The sequence below is a fragment of the Rhinolophus hipposideros genome, assembly GCF_964194185.1.
Source record: "Rhinolophus hipposideros genome assembly, chromosome: 5".
NCBI lineage: Eukaryota > Metazoa > Chordata > Mammalia > Chiroptera > Rhinolophidae > Rhinolophus > Rhinolophus hipposideros.
The window spans coordinates 28954581-28974131 of NC_138051.1; the positions used below are offsets into that span (position 1 = coordinate 28954581).

The 19551-nt window shown below is 38.2% G+C and overlaps 1 protein-coding gene and 1 pseudogene across 2 annotated transcripts; both read right to left on the minus strand.

Annotated features, from left to right (window-relative positions):
• Positions 1-7121: 7121 nt before the first annotated feature.
• Positions 7122-7846, minus strand: LOC308497838 (inhibitor of growth protein 1-like; annotated as a pseudogene). Its single transcript has one exon. The product of its transcript is annotated as an inhibitor of growth protein 1-like (transcript).
• A 7174-nt stretch (positions 7847-15020) lies between these two features.
• On the minus strand, positions 15021-15994 carry LOC308497796 (olfactory receptor 6E1-like; the record flags this gene model as incomplete). Its single annotated transcript, XM_081048902.1, has 1 exon — positions 15021-15994. The coding sequence occupies exon 1, from the start codon at positions 15945-15947 to the stop codon at positions 15021-15023; it is 927 nt and encodes a 308-aa protein (XP_080905028.1). The 5' UTR covers positions 15948-15994.
• Between the last annotated feature and the right edge of the window lie 3557 nt (positions 15995-19551).

Below are 19551 nucleotides of genomic sequence, written 5' to 3' on the forward strand. Positions count from 1 at the left end.
TTCTAGTCTTCCCCCATTCCACATGTGTATACATATGTGTAAATCCCTCCTTAGGCCCTGAAAACCTCAGTGTATTTACTTATTTCTCAATCTTTCTGTATGTAACCTATCTCCCCACCACAAAGACTGCCTTTTTGGCTGACCTTCTGGGTTCTGCCAACTTCTCCGGCCCCGTCATCTCCTTGGTTTGCTGCCCCCCTGTGGCTGCCTCTTTGGTGGCTGCACATCTCCTTCAAGGGATAGGAAAGGAAGCACAGGGAAGAAGGAAGAGGAAGAGCCATCCTGATATTTTGATGCTTAGGACACTGCTTTATTTATTTGGTTCCTCAATGAGAATCCAGGAACTCTTCAGGAATTTATGCTCAGTGAGAGTTTGGCCCATCATGATTTTGCAGTGTGCGGGGTTATTTGATGACTTAAAGTGACTAATATTTGCAGGGTTAAACATTGTTTAATGAGGGCAGCGGAATGAGAAGCATCAGGAAGAAACGGGGAAGAAAATGTGAGGCAGGATAAACAATCACTCCAGTTGGGCACAGAGCTTAGTTTTATAGTGGGGATGGTTCTCATCAATGCTCCTGCCCCAGAGCATGAGCTTGCCATAGAAAGCGTGGGTTGGGTTGGAGTGGGATGGAAGGTGGGTTTTCACATCCATCCTGGAGTTGAATGCACATATTAGAATGGGTTTGGCATCAACTTGGCCATCCCACATGCCCTGTGGTCAAGCTAGAACTCTCAGGCAGCTTCAGACTAACCAGGCTGCTGGCCCCAGGCTGGACTCAAAATGGCCTCTGGAGGGCAGGGGAATGCCATGTGGTCCTACTCAGCTCTAATCTAATTTAACCACTTTCGTCGCCCTGTTCATTTGCTAACAAACTTCTAGACCTCCTTGATAGATCAACTCTCCTCCACATTTTGTCTAATAAATTAGAAAGAATAGAGTTTGATGGTTTGGAGCGAAACTTAGAAAAGTTAAGTGACATTTGTCTAAAAAAAAAACCCCCCAAACATATATGTTAAGTGACATATATGTTTTGGGGTTTTTTTTTTAGACAAATGTCACTTTTCTGAGTTTAGTATATATATATATACACACACACACATATATATGTATATATATACATAATACATATATAAATATATATATATATAATATATATATATATATATATATGACATTTTGGTTCATCTCTGTAAACAGGTAACACCAATTAGCAAATTCATGAATTAGAGCAATGTTAAGTAGGAAGATTTGTTTGCTGTAGTTATTACTGACAGTCTGTAAGACACAGTTGTTTGAATTTCTAACAGTGATGTAACTGCCCAGGTCTCATTTATCTGATTGTGTAGAACGGTGGCTAAGAGTTAGGATCGTCTCAGACTGCGTGCTTGTATCCTGACAACACTGCTTACTAGACGTGTGTCCGTAGGCATGTCAGTTACCTTTTCTGTACTTCAGTTCCCTCATCTGTAAATGTACGCATGGGGCTGCTGTGAGGTTTAAGTGAGATAACATAAAATGTTCAGAGTGGTGCACATGAGAAGCACCCAGTGAATATCACTTAGTAGCTGTGGTTGTTGTTATCATTTTTTTTAATTGGGGAATATTGGGGAACAGTGTGTTTCTCCAGGACCCATTTGCTCCATGTCAAGTTGTTGTTTTCAATCTATTTGTGGAGGGCGCAGCTCACTGGCCCATGTGGGAATCAAACTGGTGACCTTGGTGTCATGAGCACTGTGCTCTAACCACTGGGAGAACTGGCGTCCTGTTATTATCATTTTAAGCTGCAGATTCGTCCTTAGTAAAAAACATTCCATAACAAGTATAATCAGCTTTATTGTCTAGGTTCTCCTATAGACATTATGAGCTTATTATTTATTAAAAAAATATACTGAGAGCATCCCTGTTTGCCCCTCCATTAGTTTGAAATAGGTGAGATTGAGCTGGTGCATTGTGGAAAAATAGCTGGCTGGGTCCAGCTGCAGTTCTCTTCAGTTCCATTTATGTTTTCACCACGAGCTCACCGGTATTTAAACTGCTCTTCCCAGATACAAGTGTTCTGAGAATTTTTCATTCATTGTGGTCTGTTCAGTTCTTTTCACTCCAGGGGGGTTTCCCTGCCAAGCAAAATTGAACTGAGCAATTTCAAACTCATGCTTAACTCCCATTAAAAAAATTCCTCCTGTTAATGAAGAAAGGCTGAGTGGTGTTGGATGGAACTCTAAATCGTGGGACGGAAGACCAGAATTCTAGTTCTAACACTGAATCTATTTGCAAATATTTATTGTATACCCTCAAAGTGTAAAGCAATATGCCTGTTGGGCATTGAGGAGATTCAAAGAAAGGATTCAAATAAGTGACTTTCCTCTCAGAGAACCTACAACCTAAATGGAAAAACAAAGCAATTGTAATATGAAGTTGAATGAAATAAATATAAAGTCCACTGAGTTTTTATTATCCAACAAGAGATAGGTATTCATTTCCACTTGAACAGAGGCACAGGCTTTTTTTTTTTTTTTAAAGACTGGAGCTGGCTATTTTGCATAAAACAAAGAAGTTACACATTAGCATGGGGTAACTGGCTCTTCTCAGTAGCTGTCTCACAATGACGAGAGCAATGGCTTAATTGGAAGCTATCACGGTTAAAAGACTCATAACCCACACACCATATCTTATCAAAATTTCACCATTCCTTTCTAAAGAGATTTAAACTGTATTAAGATCTAATGCAGAGCCTACTTTGTCCTTTCCATTTCCTCACTTCTTCCAAAGCACTTCAAGCTTATTTCAGCATCGGGCCTTTGCCAAAGCTGTTCCCATAGCCTGGGGTGCCTTCCCTCCTTCCTTTTGCTTATCTATTATTTACTTTTCTTTCAAAACTCATTTCAAGCACTTCCTCCTTTAAGAGGGTTTTTGTTTTTTGCTTTTTTACAACTTCAGTCCCTGTTGAGCTCTACTGTCTAAGAACATTCATTTCTGGTACACATAATTTAACTCATTATTCTTCAGTTGTATGTATCTTGTCTTTTTTTTTTTTTAACAGAAATGAGCTATTTGAGAGTAGAGACCACATCTGACTCCTTTTTGCATTCCGGCACCTGGCACAGATCCTGGCAGCATAAAATTTTGTTGAACCCAATGAGTGAATGAATAATAGGCAGATGGCGTCTACTCAATAAATAACTGTTGATTGATTGATTGTAGGGGCCATTGTAGGAAATTCTATATAACCTCATTCACCATATCAACCTTTTAATGCTGGTCAGTACTGTTCACAGAGTTTCACTTAGCAACTACCTCCCCGCCATATCTCTCTCCAGCATTGATCCCTTGTCTCTCCCTCTCTTCCTCCAGTGATTTGGATGGCAAAGGGGAAAATAACCGAAAAGAAGACAGGCTAGAGAGGGTTAGGAGGGATAAACAGATAACTGGAAACTATTTTAAAGTATTTTATAATCTTGGTTATGAACTGTATTCAACAGCACAGGTTGGGAATTTTATTCCATATTGGTAACATGAAAAATGTGGGGCAAGTGCTGACTGAGCAGGAAAGTTTTGTTAACATGTAGCTGGTAAAACCACCGAGTGCAGTCAGTCTATTTGTAAGGATGGTGGGGCATTTTGAAGTGAAGTTCCCACATGGTCCAGTGGAGGCAGGGACACTTCACCCAAAGGGAAGGTTCCATGTGGATGTCACCCAGAGTCAAGATTCAGGAACATATTTTGGGGAAGAACCCAGATTAGCACACTATCACCAAAAGTGATAATGTGCCTTCAAAATGGCCAGTTCTCTCTTTCCTCGCCTCTTCCGGGTTACTCACAGTCAGACAACTGTGAGCAGCAGAGGGTGGAAAGAGCATTCTGTGCTCCCTGAGCTCCTTCCTCCGACCGCCTAAGGGTGCTCCTCCTGGCAGGGAAACAGCTTTTGTGTAGAGCTTTTGCTGGTGTGTGCTGAAGTTGTTGAGGTGATTAAGACAGAAGTACAATTATAAGTCAACTCTGTTCTCCGGGGAATAAGCGAAGAATGATTCAGTTAAAACTTTGTAATATGATTTGAAAGAATAGAACCCTAAGGGGTAAAGTAGGTGTTGGCAGATAAATACAGATGAAGGGGACCTTGTTGTCCCATCTTGTAGGCAGCAAGAAGATGATGAAATAGCAATAGCTGAGTGAATGAATCCATGTGTAGCATGATGCTCCACCATTCATTAAACATTTACTGAACACCAACTATATGCTAGATACAAAACAAATCCTTGTCTTCAGGAAGATTGCAGCGAAGTGGGGGAAGAAAGGATTCATTTTAAATTTGAAGTGCTCTCAGTGAAATAAATAGGTGTTGAGGTAAAAAATTATGAAGCAGGAGGATGGATATAAATTGAGTGGTCAGGGAAGACTTCCCTGGGGAGTGACATATTTAAGCTACACCTGAAGAAGGAGCTGAGCTCATCAGGCAGAGCTGGGAGAAACTGCACAGAAAAGAGCATGTAAAAAGGCCCTAAGGAGGGGGGAAAGCTGCCTTGTCCCAGAACCAGAAAGGAGGCCAGTGTGGTTGGAGGGTTGTGGATGAGGGGCAAAGGTAGGAGCTGCTGCTGGACAGCTAGGCCTGGGCCAGACAAGACACCTTGGAATCAACTGGGGAGTCTCAGAAAATCAAGTCATCTTGGAGTCACCAAAAAATATTGAGTGTTAGGTGAGGTATTTGGGTTTCATTTGAAGATTAAAAGGAAACTACTGATGAGTTTTAGATAGGGAAGTGACCTGACCTGATTTATGTTTTATAAAGATCACTCTGGCTGCCTGATGGAAGATGGGCTGGAGGGTGGGCAAAAGGGGCCTCCAGGCGGTGGGTGAGGAGACTGTTGCAATCATCCATGACAGATGCTGGAGACTTGAACTAGGTTGGTGCCGTTGAGGTGGAGAGAAGAGGTTGGCACTGAGATTTATTTTCAAAGGAAAATTGATAGAGGTTAAATGTGTATGTTCCTTTTCAAAAGTGATGGAAGTGCTGTGAAGTCGGAAGTCGCCCTGAATCACTGAAGGCAGGCTCCCGTGCTATGACTTCTCCTACAAGGGGACCCACAGGCACCTCAGGATCAGTTTGGGAATCTCCTTTAGAAAGACAAATGACTGTGCACTCACTAAAGAATTTCCTTCAGAAGGCTCCTTCTGAAGACATCCTCTCCAAAGAGTTGGTGGGTGGCAGCTCCTGGTGCTGCCAGCACAGGCAGAGCAGTTCCTGTGGCTAAAAAAACCTCTCAGATCTTTTGGAGATGCAATGCTGGAAGTCACTGGTGTGCACTGAAATGGTGAAAAGCTTAGTGGATTTGTGTGTGTGTGTGTGTGTGTGTGTGTGTGTGTGTGTGTGTGTGTGTGTGTCCAACCTGTAAGGACTGGAATTCTGAGACCCTTTAGAGTGGGAACAGGAAGACCCAACAAGGAAATACTGAAATTGCTGCCAACAGAGAAGACTTGCACAATTAACTGAAAAAATATAAAAGATATGACCACATGTAGCCACATATCACCATGGGTTTGTGGAACAGTTACTATTGGTTACAAATGGATGAATGAATGAGTGACTAAATCAATTCATTTCATAGCAAGGGAACTTTAAATAGCTTGGTTTGTGGTCTGAACAAAGCTAGATACTATATACACCATATAACTGTAATTTAGTACCTTCTAATAAGGAAGGCCTTAGACCATAGACAATGTCCAAAGTGAAGGTTTTGAGATTCCTAAAATGGCATAATACTAACGTATCTTTTTTCATCTTCTGATAGTTTTTTTTTTTGGTTGTTATGCTTTAGTTTTACCTCCTATACATAGCTTATAGCTAAGTTTTAAGTTAAAAAGTTTCAATCCAAAAATCTTAATTTATTTACATTTATTTTGTCTACTAATATATTTGGCTTTATTTTAACCTTATTTCATTTACACTTTGTATTTGTTTTGCTTCTCTTTTTTTGTGTGTGTGTTTTTTTTTTTTTTTGAATCCTCTCCTTTCTTGTCTTCTCTTGGAGTGATTAAAGTTTCTTTTACCCCCTCATTCCTTTTCCTTTTTCTACTAAAGTTATAAACTCTATTTCTTTTATTTTAGAGGTTTCCCCAGAATTTTTAGTATGTACAATTAACAAAGGCTAATTTCATCAATATCTTTATCCTCTTACTGTATAACATGAGCCTTAGAGTACCGGTTTGTTTTTGATTCTACAAAAGTAAACGTTATTATTATTTTACCTAATCAATGTCTTTTATTTTTTGCCTCTTAGTTCTTCCATCTGGGGCTATTTTTTTCCATTTAGGTAATTTATTTTAGAGAGACTCTCTTAATGACCTACTCTTTCAGGTTTTGTATGACTTGAAATGTCTTTAGTTTGCTGTTGTTTTTGAGAGACTTTGCTAAATATGGGCTTTTAGGTTAATAATTATTTTATCTCATTACATTCCACTGTCTTCTGGTTTTTTTTTTTTGTTGCTTTTGGTTAGCAGAGAATCTAATTGTTCTTTTACAGGAGATTAATTTTTTACCTCTCTTGTTGCTTTCAAATGTTCTCTTTGTCTTTGGTGTTCTAAAGTTCCATGAGAATGTGTCTGGTGTGTGGGTTTTGCTGAGCCTCTGGAATCTGAGGATTGATGTTTTTCACTATTCTAGAAAATTTCCAGACATAATCTCTTTGAATATGGACTCTCTCTCATTCTCTATAGTCCTTTTACAACTCTAATTTATATTATTAGGTTGGTGCAAAAGTAATTGCGGTTTAAAAGATTAAAAATAATTGCACAAACTGCAATTACTTTTGCACCAACCTAATAGAATATCTCACTCTAATCACCATTTCTCTTAAATTCATTTTCATATTTAATGTCTATCTCTCTGTACTGCTCTCTGGATAATTTTTCTTTTCTTATCTTAGTTTCTAAAATGTTGATCTATAGACCACTTTCTTGTTACACATGTAAACCAATGAAAACAAAAGGCAAAGAAAATCACTGCCATTCCTACAAAAGGAATGGCTCATTTTCTAACACTCTTTAAAAATATACATTGTACAATCCTTGCACCTCACCAAAGGTGGCAATGTAATAAATACACTAGCTTAGTTCTCATTGCTGTTCAGCAAGGCACCAACTGCCTATTATAAGCTCTCTCCTTTCTAGATTTCTCCAGGGCTTTATCTGTGGTTTTCTTATTCTCCCCTTGACATTTGGGACAGTACTACTTGCCTTTAGTTTATGATTCATTCCTACATAGGAGAAGTGGAACCATTGGATGGGATACTCATTGTCACAGCTGATCATTTTTCCATTGGAGACCTGATTGCACAGACAGAATATTGGTTCGTATGGGTCAATGGGAAGGTCTGTGGGGGATGCTTCCCTCTCTGCTTTGGCCTTGGAGCATTTCTTCCCCTTGGAGTTCTTTGCTTTCTTCTCCTTAGGCATTCCTGAGGTGATGACATCATGGCCATAATTATTAGCTGCGTTCTCCTGATTCCTGATTGTTGCACTGTTGCCAGGACCTCTTGTTGTTGGGCTTTTCTGCCTGCGTGATTGTCTTGTTCTTAGACTTATCCTGGCTGGCTTTGCCTCTGTGGCCAGTGGTGTCATTGACTTCTTGCTGGGTCGCAAAGTGCTCCATGTGACTGTCCACCTGCTTGGTTCGGTTCCCCACCAGCTCCACCATCTGATCCACAATCTGGATCTTCTCCTCATCCAGCTCCTGGCTCTGAATCAGGGCTCTCGAATGCAGTGCAACACTCTCCTGTACTGGGTGCCATCTCTCTCCTGTTTCAGCTTCTCACAATACTCATCCAGTTCCTTCAGGATTTCCGAGCCATGGTGGGGCACCGATCACCCAGAAGAGACCCTGGCCTTGAATCACTTATGATTTCACCACTCCTTACGGCTGCTGGCCTGCCTGGCGGGTCCCTGAGGCCCGGGTGGGAGGCCTGAGCTGCGTCCTCGGTAGTGCAGGCAATGTGGCTCACCAGCCTCAACTCAGGCCCCCCCAGTACCCCTATTACTCCGCCTGGATAATTTCTTCACATCTACTTCTGAGTTCCTTTATACTGCCTTCAGCTGTATCTAAGCTGCATTTTAACCTCAAAATGGATATTAAAAAATATTTAGTGAAATATAACTGACACAAAAATGCACTGATTTAAAATATACAATTTGATGAGCTTTGATATATATATATTGATATATATGTGTATATATATATATATATATATATATACAAAAGCTTCTCAAAAATGAATATAATAAAAATTTTATAACCTCAAAAGTTTCCTCATGCCTCTTTGTAGTTGATCTCCCCTCTATCTTTATGTCAAGGCAGCACTAATCTGCTTTCTATCATTATAGTTTAATTTGCATTTTCTATAATTTATATAAATGGAATAATAATAAATTTAACCAGAGAAGTGAAAGATCTGTATACTGAAAACTATAAGAAACTGATGAAAATAAAGAAGACATGAATAAATGGAAATATATTGCATGTTAATGGATTGAAAGAATTAATATTGTTAAAATGTCCATACTATCCAAAGCAATCAACAGATTCCATACAATCCCTATCAAAATTACAAGGGCATTTTTTTTTATAGAAATAGAAAAAAACAATCCCACAATTTGTTTGAAACCGCAAAAGACCCAAATAGCCAAAGCAATCTTGAGAAAGAAGAATAAAGCTGGAGGAATCGCATTTCCTGATTTTAAATTACATTACAATGTTAATCAAAACAGTATGATATTGGCATAAAAACAGACACATAGATCAGTGGGACAGAATAGAGAGCCCAGAAATAAACTCATTTTCAACAAAGGAGCCAAGAGTATACAATGGGGGAAAAGTAGTCTCTTCAATAAATGGTTTTGGGAAAAGTGATAGCCACATGCAAAACAATGAAACGGGATCCTTATCTTACTCCACTCACAAAAATCAACTCAGAATGAATTAAGAACTTGAACATAAAGTCTAAAACTGTGAAGCTTCTAGAACAGAAAAATAGAACAAAATATAGCTTATTTTCTATGGTCGTGAAATGTTCAAGAGCATGAGAGTCAATATAATGTTAATGGAATTTATCAAAAGCTTCTATACATTTATGTTTTCAAAAAAAACCAAAAAATTTTTTTCCTTTTAAAAGGTAACCTAGTTTTCTTTCTTTTTTTTGTTTTTTTTTTTTGATGAAGTAGAACATACATACAGGAAAGTGAACTAATCATAAGTGTGCATTCAATGAATTATCGCAAAATGCACACGTTCTTGGGGCAGTACTCACTGCCCAAACCAAGAAATAGAGTGTTGTCAATAACCCATAAGCAACCCTTATGCCTCCTCTCAATTATTCACTGCTCTCTACTCTCCAAATAAAGCACTTTTTTTGACTTCTAAAACCATAAATTAGTTTTGCCTGTTGAATTTTATATAAATAGAATCATATAGCATGCAGTCTTTTGGGTCTGGCTTGTTTTGTTAACAAATTTGTGAGATTCATCCATGTTGTTGCTTGTAGAAATAGTTTCTTCTTGTAATATAATATTCCATTCTATAAACATAGCACAATTTATTTATTCTCCTACTGATTAACATTTGGCTTATTGCTACTTTTCTGCTCTTTCAAATAATGCTCCTCAAAGCATTCCAGTACGTGTTTTTTAGGGGTACAAACATGGAGGTTTGACAATTAAGTTCGAGAACTCATCCTAGAAAAAGGGCTACACACCTCATTGCTGAGTATCACTATAGTCACCTTCAAAGTTCTCTTATTGGGAAGCTATGCACTGATGCCAGTGCCTAGTCCACTCTTCAAAGCAATTTTGGAACTCTTTTTTCTGGAATGGCCATTAGAGCTGTCGTTGTATTACCCTTGATGTCCTGAATGTCATCAAAATGTCTTCCTTTCAATATTTCCTTTATTTTTGAGTAAAGAAAGAAGTCATTGGGGGCCAGATCAGATGAGTAGGGAGGGTGTTCCAATATAGTTATTCGTTTACTGGCTAAAACCTCTCTCACAGTGCCGTGTGAGATGGTGCATTGTCGTGATGCAAGAGCCATAAATTATTGGCGAAACATTCAGGTCGTCTTAAGTTTTTCACACAGCCTTTTTAGCCCTTCCAAATAGTAAACTTGATTAACTGTTTGTCCAGTTGGTACAAATTGATAATGAATAATCCCTCTGATATCAAAAAAGTTTAGCAACAACATTGCAACAAGTTTGCAAACTTAATTGTCAGACCTCCTATGTATATATTTCTGTTGAGCATATAGCTAGGAGTGAAATTAATGGATCATAGGCCATGAGTATAGTTAACATAAGTACACATTTCTAAATAATTTTCTAAAGTGATTGTACCAATTTATGCCTCTTAAGCAGTGTATCAAAATTCAAATTGCTCCAGTCTTTGAAAACATTTGGTATTGTCAATCTTTTTAATTTTAGCCTTTCTGGTGGGCAGGAGTCTTAATGTGTATTACCCTGATTACATATTAAGTTAAGCAACTTTTTATATGTTTTTTGGTTATTTGCCTGTTCAAAGTGCTTGCCCATTCTTCTATTTGGTTGCCTTTTTCTTCTTTATTTGTAGGAGTTTTTTATATATTCTAGATATGATCTCTTTGTTAGTTACATGTGTTGCAAAAATTTCTACACTGTGGTTGCCTTTTTGTTGTTGTTGTAGGATATTTTGTTTTTTAAATTTCAGGTGGACAAAGCAACATAATAGTTAGACGTTTAACCCCCCGCCATATGATTGCCTTTTAAGTTTCTAAATGGTGTCTTTTGATGAATAGACCTTAATGGTGTTAAGATAGTTCAAATTATTAGTCCCCCCCGCCACACACAAGTGATTATTGCTTTTTGTGCAAATTAAAAATTTTTTTCTTTTCTAGAGTCATAAAAAACATATTTATATTTATGTTATCTTCTTGGAGCTTCACTGTTTTTTTTTAACATCTAGATGTACCTCCTCTGTGGATGTATTTTGGAAATAGTGTTGAGATGGGGTTAAGTTTTATTTCTTTCTCATGTGAATATCTAATTGGCCCAGCACCATTTATTGAAAAGACTGTCGTAAATCAAGTATCTATGTATACGTAGGTCTGTTTCTGGACTCTTTCTTCTATTCCATTGGTCTATTTATTTATCCTTGTTCCAGTACCATATTATCTTATTTACTGTAGCTTTATAAGATTTTTATTGTTTACTGTAGCTATATAAACTTATATAAGATTTGATATCTGGTACAATAAATCCTCCAACTTTGTACTTGTTTAAGATTATCTTGCCAATTCTTGGCTCATTGCATTTTAATATAAATTTTATTACCAATGTGTCAATTTCCACAAAAAAAGTCTGGATTTTGATTGAGGCTATTTGAATATATGGATCATTTTGGAGGCTAATATTAGTGTTCTTATCCACAAAAATGGTAGATCCCTCTATTTATCTAGGTGTTCTTTCATTTTTTCCTAATAATGTTTTGTAATTTTTAAGTAAAGGATGTGCACATCTTTTGTTAGATTTATTTAGATACTTAATATTTCTGATGCCACTTAATATTGATCATTAAAAAATGTTAATTTTCTAACTATTGCTGGCATATAAAAATAAAACTTTTTTGTGGATTAGCACTTACATCATTAACTGATTAGTTTCAAGATTATGTCAGTAGTGGTAATGATAGTGTTATTTCATCCATTCTCAGCATTTAGTCATTTTGTGTCTTTTTCTTCCTGTACTGCACTGGCTAGGAACTCTAGGAGCGGGTGGTTGTGAGTAGCCTTAGTTAATTTCTGGTCTTAGAGAGTACTCTTTCAACATTTTACCATAAAGTATAATATTTGGTGTAAGTTTCTATGGTTACCCTTCAGTAAATTACAGATATTCCTTTAATTTAAGGATGTGCTAAAGAGCTATTTTTTTCAAAAGAAATTTTTGTTGAATTTTATAAAAAAGTTTTCTGCACCCATTGAGATGACCATATGGTTTTTCTTTTTTATTTTGTTGATGCACTGAATTATATTGATTGATTTTCAAATATTAAACCAACCTTGCATTCCTGGAGTAAGTCTCACTTGGTATCCTTCTTATGTATCCTTTCATTCAGTTTGCTGATATTTAGGATTTTTGTATCATGTTTGTGAGGAAGATTGTTTGTAATTTTACTTTATCGTAATGTGCTTTTCATTTTTGGTATCAAGGTTTTGTTAGTCTCATAAAATTATTTGGGAAGTGGTTTATACTTTGCTCAGACCTACATTCTTCCAGCTTCAAGTGCAGCAGAGAGAGAGAGTCTCTCTTCCATCAGCTCCCATACTTGTAAATATCTTTTAATTGAGACTTATTTGGTTTCACTGGCCTGATTTTAGTTCTGTGGACATTTCTGAGCCAATAACTATTGCCATGCTCTGATTGGTTGGGGATGAAATCAGCACCACCTTAGCTGCATGAACTGAGAGTGGGAAGGGATTTTCCTGAGGAAAACCAGGGTCCTAGTACTTTAAAATGGGGAATGGATGCTAGGTAGGTAGAAATTACATATGGCCGTTACATCATTTATGTTTTTTTTCTGACATAAAGAAGTAAAAGATTTTACATAGCCAAATTTATAAATTAATTTTTATGTTTCTCCTATGAAAAACTCCATACAATCCTTAATAAGATAATTTTAACCCATTTTTTTTGTTTTCACATTTTATATTTATCTATTTAATTCATTTTGAATTTATTTCAGTTTAAGATAGGAGGTGAGACTCCAATTTAACTTTTATTCCCATATACTAGATGATCTCTTAATTCACCTTCATTTATTCAACTTGTTCCTTCATTAGTAAAATATAGTATCTGACTCTTAACATGGTACTTACTCTGTACCAAGCCTTATACTAAGCATTCTAACACATATTAATGCATTAGCATTTAAAAGGATTCTCAGATAAATACTATCATTATCTATCATCTCTCTGTCTGTCTGTCTGTCTGTCATCTATCATCTATCTAAACAGAGACACAAAGAAGTCTTGGTTGGTCAAGACCATATAGGTAGTTTGGATCTGAGCCCAGGTAGTAGGCTTCCGGTATACGTCCTCAATCTCTGCTGTATTGCCTCTCAAAATGATTGCGGTCCACAGCATGCTTTGCAGCTAGTAGCTTTGCAGCCTGTAGGCTTCTGTAGTACCCATGAATAATCTTGTTCCCACCAGTTGGCTTGTACCAACAAGAGTCAGTTGTCTGTTTCCAAATCTCCCTTTGATAATTGGACTTGTTATTGTATTTATATATTTTAACATAATAAAGATAAATCAGTAAAATAAGTCTGTTTCTATGAAAACTGAGTTAATTCCTTTCAATAGATTCCATAAAGCCAGATAATAAAAAAATTTTTGTTGTTGTTGTTGAATGAGGTGTGGATGAGAACTTTGAAGACTGGCAAACAAACAAAAAATGAAAATTCTAAAATTCTCATCACAGATAGTCTCTCAGGTATCTTTAAATTTTCTGTATACTGAAACAAATCCTGAAAATTATAAACGATACGTTATGGATGTGTGTTATTTCATTTTATTTATTTTTTATTTCAGTTTTATTGGGGAATATTGAGGAACAGTGTGTTTCTCCAGGGCCCATCAGGTCCAAATCATGGTCCTTCAGTCTAGTTGTGGAGGGCGCAGCTCACTGGCCCATGTGGGAATCAAACTGGCAACCCTGTTGTTCAGAGCTTGCCCTCTAACCAACTGAGCCATCCAGCCACCCCTGTGGATGTGTTTTGAATATGAAAGACTACAACAATCATGAGATTCATTCTCAAAAAAACACACATATAGATTAGTGAATAATTATTTGTTTATAGATTTTAATTTCAAATAAATGTTTAAGACATAAATCACTTTTAAATTGTTCTTCTGCTTTAACCTCCTCCCCATGCCCAAATAACCAACCAAGTACTAAATCCAATTCTTTTTGAAAGGAAGGCTTCTATTGTGGTTAGTCAATAATTGTGGCATCGTTTATTGAGTTGACCTTCTTTTCTTTACTGATTATAAAGTCTACTTTTATCATATGTACTGCATCATATTTCCAATTGATATATCCAGTTCCATTGTTCTATCTGTTAGTTCTTAGAGTTTTAAAATCTGATAGTTTCTTTTTTTGTTTAACATTGCTCGGCTATCTACATCATTAATTTTTCCATATATGTAATATTTCTGAAGTCTATCATAAATATATTGTTATTTTTTTAAAAGGTTTTATCGGGGAAGGGGAACAGGACTTTATTGGGGGAACAGTGTGTACTACCAGAACTTTTTTTCAAGTCAAGTTGTTGTCCTTTCAGTCTTAGTTGTGGAGGGCGCAGCTCAGCTCCAGGTCCAGTTGCCATTGCTAGTTGCAGGGGGTGCAGCCCACCATCCCTTGTGGGACTCGAGGAATCGAACTGGCAACCTTGTGGTTGAGAGCCCGCGCTCCAACCAACTGAGCCATCCGGGAGGAAGCTCAGCTCAAGGTGCTGTGTTCAATATTAGTTGCAGGGAGCGGAGCCCACCATCCCTTGCAGGACTCGAGGAGTTGAACCGGCAACCTTGTGGCTGAGAGCCCACTGGCCCATGTGGGAATCGAACCAGCAGCCTTCAGAGTTAGGAGCATGGAGCTCCAACCGCCTGAACCACCGGGCCGGCCCCATAAATATATTCTTGTTGAGGATATTTTTACCAATTTTGAAGGTTCTAGTGAAGATGGAATGCTACCTTTATAATTACAACTTAAAAATTAGGCAAAATTAAGAACTGAAAACTCAGACATTGCAGGCATAGACGTGGTATACTGAGTTTTCAGTACTGTCTGACAAGATTGCATGAGTCAATAATGATACATGTGGGAAAGTACTGGAGGTTTTAGCACATGGCACAATGCTATCTAGGAGGGGATAGTTCATGGAGCTCACAACAGGAGCTACATTTGCAGAGGTAAGGAGGCAACTTTCCCCCTCTCTCAGGTCCAGCTCATCTTTATGAGAGGAGCTTGCTCATTTTCTCCCTAAACACCTGCTTCACCTGTTTGTTTCTCAAGGTGTAGATAAAGGGGTTAAGCACTGGTGGCACCACAGTGTTGAGCAAGGCCACCACCTTGTTCCTGTCCCCCTGGCTGCCCTTGCCAGGCCGAATATACATGAAGATGCAGCTGCCATAGGAGAGAGACACCACAATGAGGTGGGAGGAGCAGACTGAGAAGGCTTTCTGCCTCTCCTTGCCGGAGGGGATGTGCAGGATGGTGCGGACGATGTGGCCGTAGCAGGTGGCTATCACACACAGAGTGCCCAGTAAGCTGCAGTTGGCCACAATAAAGCCCAGAAGCTCTATCAGACTTGTGTCTGCACAGATGAGTTCCAGGAGTGGAAAGTTGTCACAGAAGAAATGATTAATGATATTAGGACCACAGAATGGCTGCTGAAATATGATGAGCATTGGAATGGTGATGAGGAGGAATCCAGTCACCCACGAACAAAGCACTAGCTGGACACAGACCCTTTTGCTCATGATGGTGACATAACGCAGGGGGTTACATATGGCCACATACCTGTCAAAGGACATGACTGCTAGTAGGAAGAACTCTGTGGTGCCCAGGGAGAAATAGAGGAAACTTTGTAGGAAACAGCCTGGGAGGGAGATGGTCTTGTATCCGGTCAGGATGTTGGTTAGCATTTTGGGGAAGATGACGGAGGTGAACCAGATCTCCAGGACAGCAAAGTTGCGGAGGAAGTAGTACATGGGGGTGTGGAGACGCCTGTCCATGAGGGTGATGACCACAATGAGGAGATTCCCCAGGAGAGTGAGGAGGTGGGTCAGGAGGAGCCCCAGGAAGATGAGCATCTGCAGCTCACAGGCGTCTGAGAGCCCCAGCAGGACAAACTCGGTTACAGTGGTGTGGTTCGCCATGGCTCCTCTGACCTCTGATGGGATGGTCAGCGAGAGGTGTGCAGCATCAGGGTTCGTGATGTTCTGAGGATCTGAGGTTACCTGAACCTGAAAGGAAAGAGGTGTGAGTGTCGCACTTTGAATGGAAGGAGTCCTTTATTTCTTTGACCTACTATTCGCTTTCTTTCCCTCCTCAGGCTGGTTGTCCAAATTCCTCACTGAGTTAGCATCAAGGTATATAATTTGGCCCATTTTAAAAATAAATTTTCTGGGATTTTTTGGGAAAGTTTTTGCCTTTACCATTCCGCCCCCCCCCATTTCTCTTGTTTCTGTTAGGAAACTGTGTTAAACACCTTTCATTCTTTTCTTTTAGATCAGTTGAGATCACCCATATGTGCCCAAATGTTGTAAGGGGTCTCCTAAGCCCATTAAAATACAAGAGGTGCCAAAAAAAATGTATACACATTTTAAGAGATGTTATTTATGCTCAAGTAGTAGTTCCCCATAATCGGAAGTGTCTGGACACTGATGGTACCATTTTGAGCACATCTTGTAAATGCAGAAGTCAAATGTGACTTGTATTTATCTTTTGTTATCAGTATATATTGAGTATTACAATTTTAAGAGCTTTTTCCTTTCTTATCATGTGTATATATTTTTTTGGCACCTCTGTATTTCCCATTGCATTGGATCACAGACCTTTGCTGAGTTCATTGAGGGAATACTTACTTTAGAGCTTGTTACGAAAGACATTCAAGTTCAGGAGACTGTGGTTGCACCTGAGCTTCATAATTTACTAACTTACCTGGGGCCTGTTACCTAACCTCACCAAAAGTCTGTTTCTTTGTTGGAATAATAAAAGTACCTCTATAAAAAGTTGTCCCAGAACTTAAATGAATAATGGATAGACAACACTTAGCACAAGGCTAGCCATAAAGCAAGTAGTCACATAATGTTAGCTATTTTATTTCTCCTTTTGTGGTTGAAACTCTAGTGTAGGGTAATAATAAGAACAAGTAAGAATGAAATTGGAGGAGAAAAATTTTGGACCGTATGTATTTGAATGAACACTTTTAAAAGTATAAAAATGTTATCAGTTCATTATGGGAAGTTTAAGAAATACAGAGAAATGGAAAAAAAAAGAATCACCTATAGCCCCACAGAAACAACTTTTATTAAGATTTTGACTTATTTCTATTGTATTTTTCTATTATTTAGTGTTTATTGGTTTATATAGCCATGCTCATAGATTATGTATACTTGTATTGCAACTCTTTCTTTCCCACATATTACTATGACAAGTTTTTGCCATGTTAATACAAACTTTTTGTTACTATATTATTTGGCCAATGTGTTTTAGGATACATATGCTATGAAATTAATATGTAGGGGGGAAGAGCATGCATTTGTAAATTAGGTATCATGCTCAATAGTTTGGTATAATTTCCTCAGTGATATTAATAAAGAATAATAATGAAAAATGCTGATAGAGTTGTTCATTGGTTGAATTTCCATTTTAGAGAATACATCTTTGTTTTAAATTATTGTTATTTCTAGGTTTTACATTGCTTAATATTGTCCTTAGAGATCTAGATAAGAGCTAGGTAATCTTGTCATTGGCTGCTTTTATACAAAGGACAGGTTAAGGCAAGCTTCTGTAGGGAAGAGCTGATTTCATGTGGAACAGGAGCAGGAACTAATGTGATATGGTTGCATTATGGAAACGGTAACACTACATTATAGCTATATAAAATATGTATTTATATTGAAAAGGACTGGATGAGAACATGGAAAAATGAGCATAATTGCCATATAAGAATGGGAGAATAGTGGGTGATTTTTTTTTCTTCTTTTTATTATTTTTATTATTACTTATACAATAACAAATTCAAAATTATAAAAGAAACCATCACAGTGAGCGCATTTGGATTAAGAGTTAAGTAGAATGTTTCAGGAGAGACAAAGGGGAAACAAACTGAGAATGATGAAAATAATCAAATAAGTCAGCTGTGCCATAGCCTGCCAGTGGACACCTGAAAACAGACAACAGAGTCCTAGGTAGAGTGTCCAGAAGAATCAGATTCCCCTTCTCCCATTCCAAAAATTGCCCCAATGCAGGTTCCCTCACTAGCTATTAGGTGAGGAGCTCGATTGTCTTCCAGGTACTTCTGATGATGGAGACTCCTGGTTTTCACAGGAAACTCCTGGCTCTGCAATGTTGCTTGAGGACTAACTACACTTCTTGGAGGACTTACCAGAGATTCAAAGTGAATGAAGCTCCAGAGCTGTAACATGGTCTGTAGGTCATGGACATAGGCAGGTCCTGTTCTCTTTGTTCTGTTTGTGTCACCAAACCTCCATGTTTTCCAACTATCAATCTGTCTTAAGAAATGCTCCCTGACTCTGTTGTCACTGACTCATCCCCAGATCTCCTCAGAAATGAGCTATCTCTATATGTTCCCCAGAACTTTTGGGTTCACCAATTTTGCAGGAAGCTTTTATTTCTCTTCCTTCACAGTGTGGCTGCTGGACCACTTTCCTTGGTAAATAGATGTATAAATCTAATTAATGATTCTTTCATCCCTCCTATACTAAGACAGAGGCAGACATCAATTGAAGTGGGTTGGTATGACTTCAGTTGGGCTTAAGAGTCTTCTAGCTAATGATACATGCCCTTCCAAGGACATGATGCCCATAGAGGATTCTGAGGTAAATTATTCATGGCAGACTCCTTGTCTCTGTGAATCTGGCATAAGACCTGGACTTCTTGGGGTTCTGTTTGGTCTCCATGGAAACTCAGAGATACACAAGTTACACAGCTCAAACTTAACCAATCTGAAGATACTCACTCTTCTCTTGTGGGATGGAGCTGTGCTTCCCCTGAGATTCATTACCATCGGTGGTAATAGGGACCTAGGAAGGTCCCTTACCTCTTACTTTCTTCAACTTTGGTATTGAACGTTTACATTGTTCTGGTCGAGAAGCTCAGACACTCCTAATGAAGTTAAATTGTAACAAAGAAGACAGTTATTAAAAGAGTCAACAAGTTTTTGTTGAGTGCTTATTGTGTGACAAGTACTGGTCTAGATGCTGGAGGTACACGGGCAGAATTTTGTGGAGAATAAAGATATTAAACAATCACACAAATATTAATTACTATTGTGACTGAGGAGAGCTCATAGGAGATCCTTAACCAGACTGAAGATAGGGAAGATGTTCCGGATGGAGTTATACGAGTATAAAGCTGAGATCTGAAAAATGAGTTGGAGTGTGTGTGTTTGTGTGTGGGGGGGGGGGTGAAGAATTTTTAATTAATTAATCAACCATTCATTTAATACATATTTATTGAATACCTGTTATGTGCTAGATACTGTGGATAACTATGAGTGGTGAATGAAACAGACGTGGTTCCCTGTCCCCATGGAGCTTACTCTCCATTGGGTGAATCTTGGTAAGAGGACCTTGGGACAGTCCACATCTTGGTCCCTGGCCCATTCAAGCTAAAACTACTTTTGTGATCTCGCTTTCTCTCTTTGCTCACCAAACTATTCCCTAGACCAGAAAAAACTGGCTGATATAACTTGAATGCAGTAAGTATTATGATTTTAGGAAACAATGATGTGTT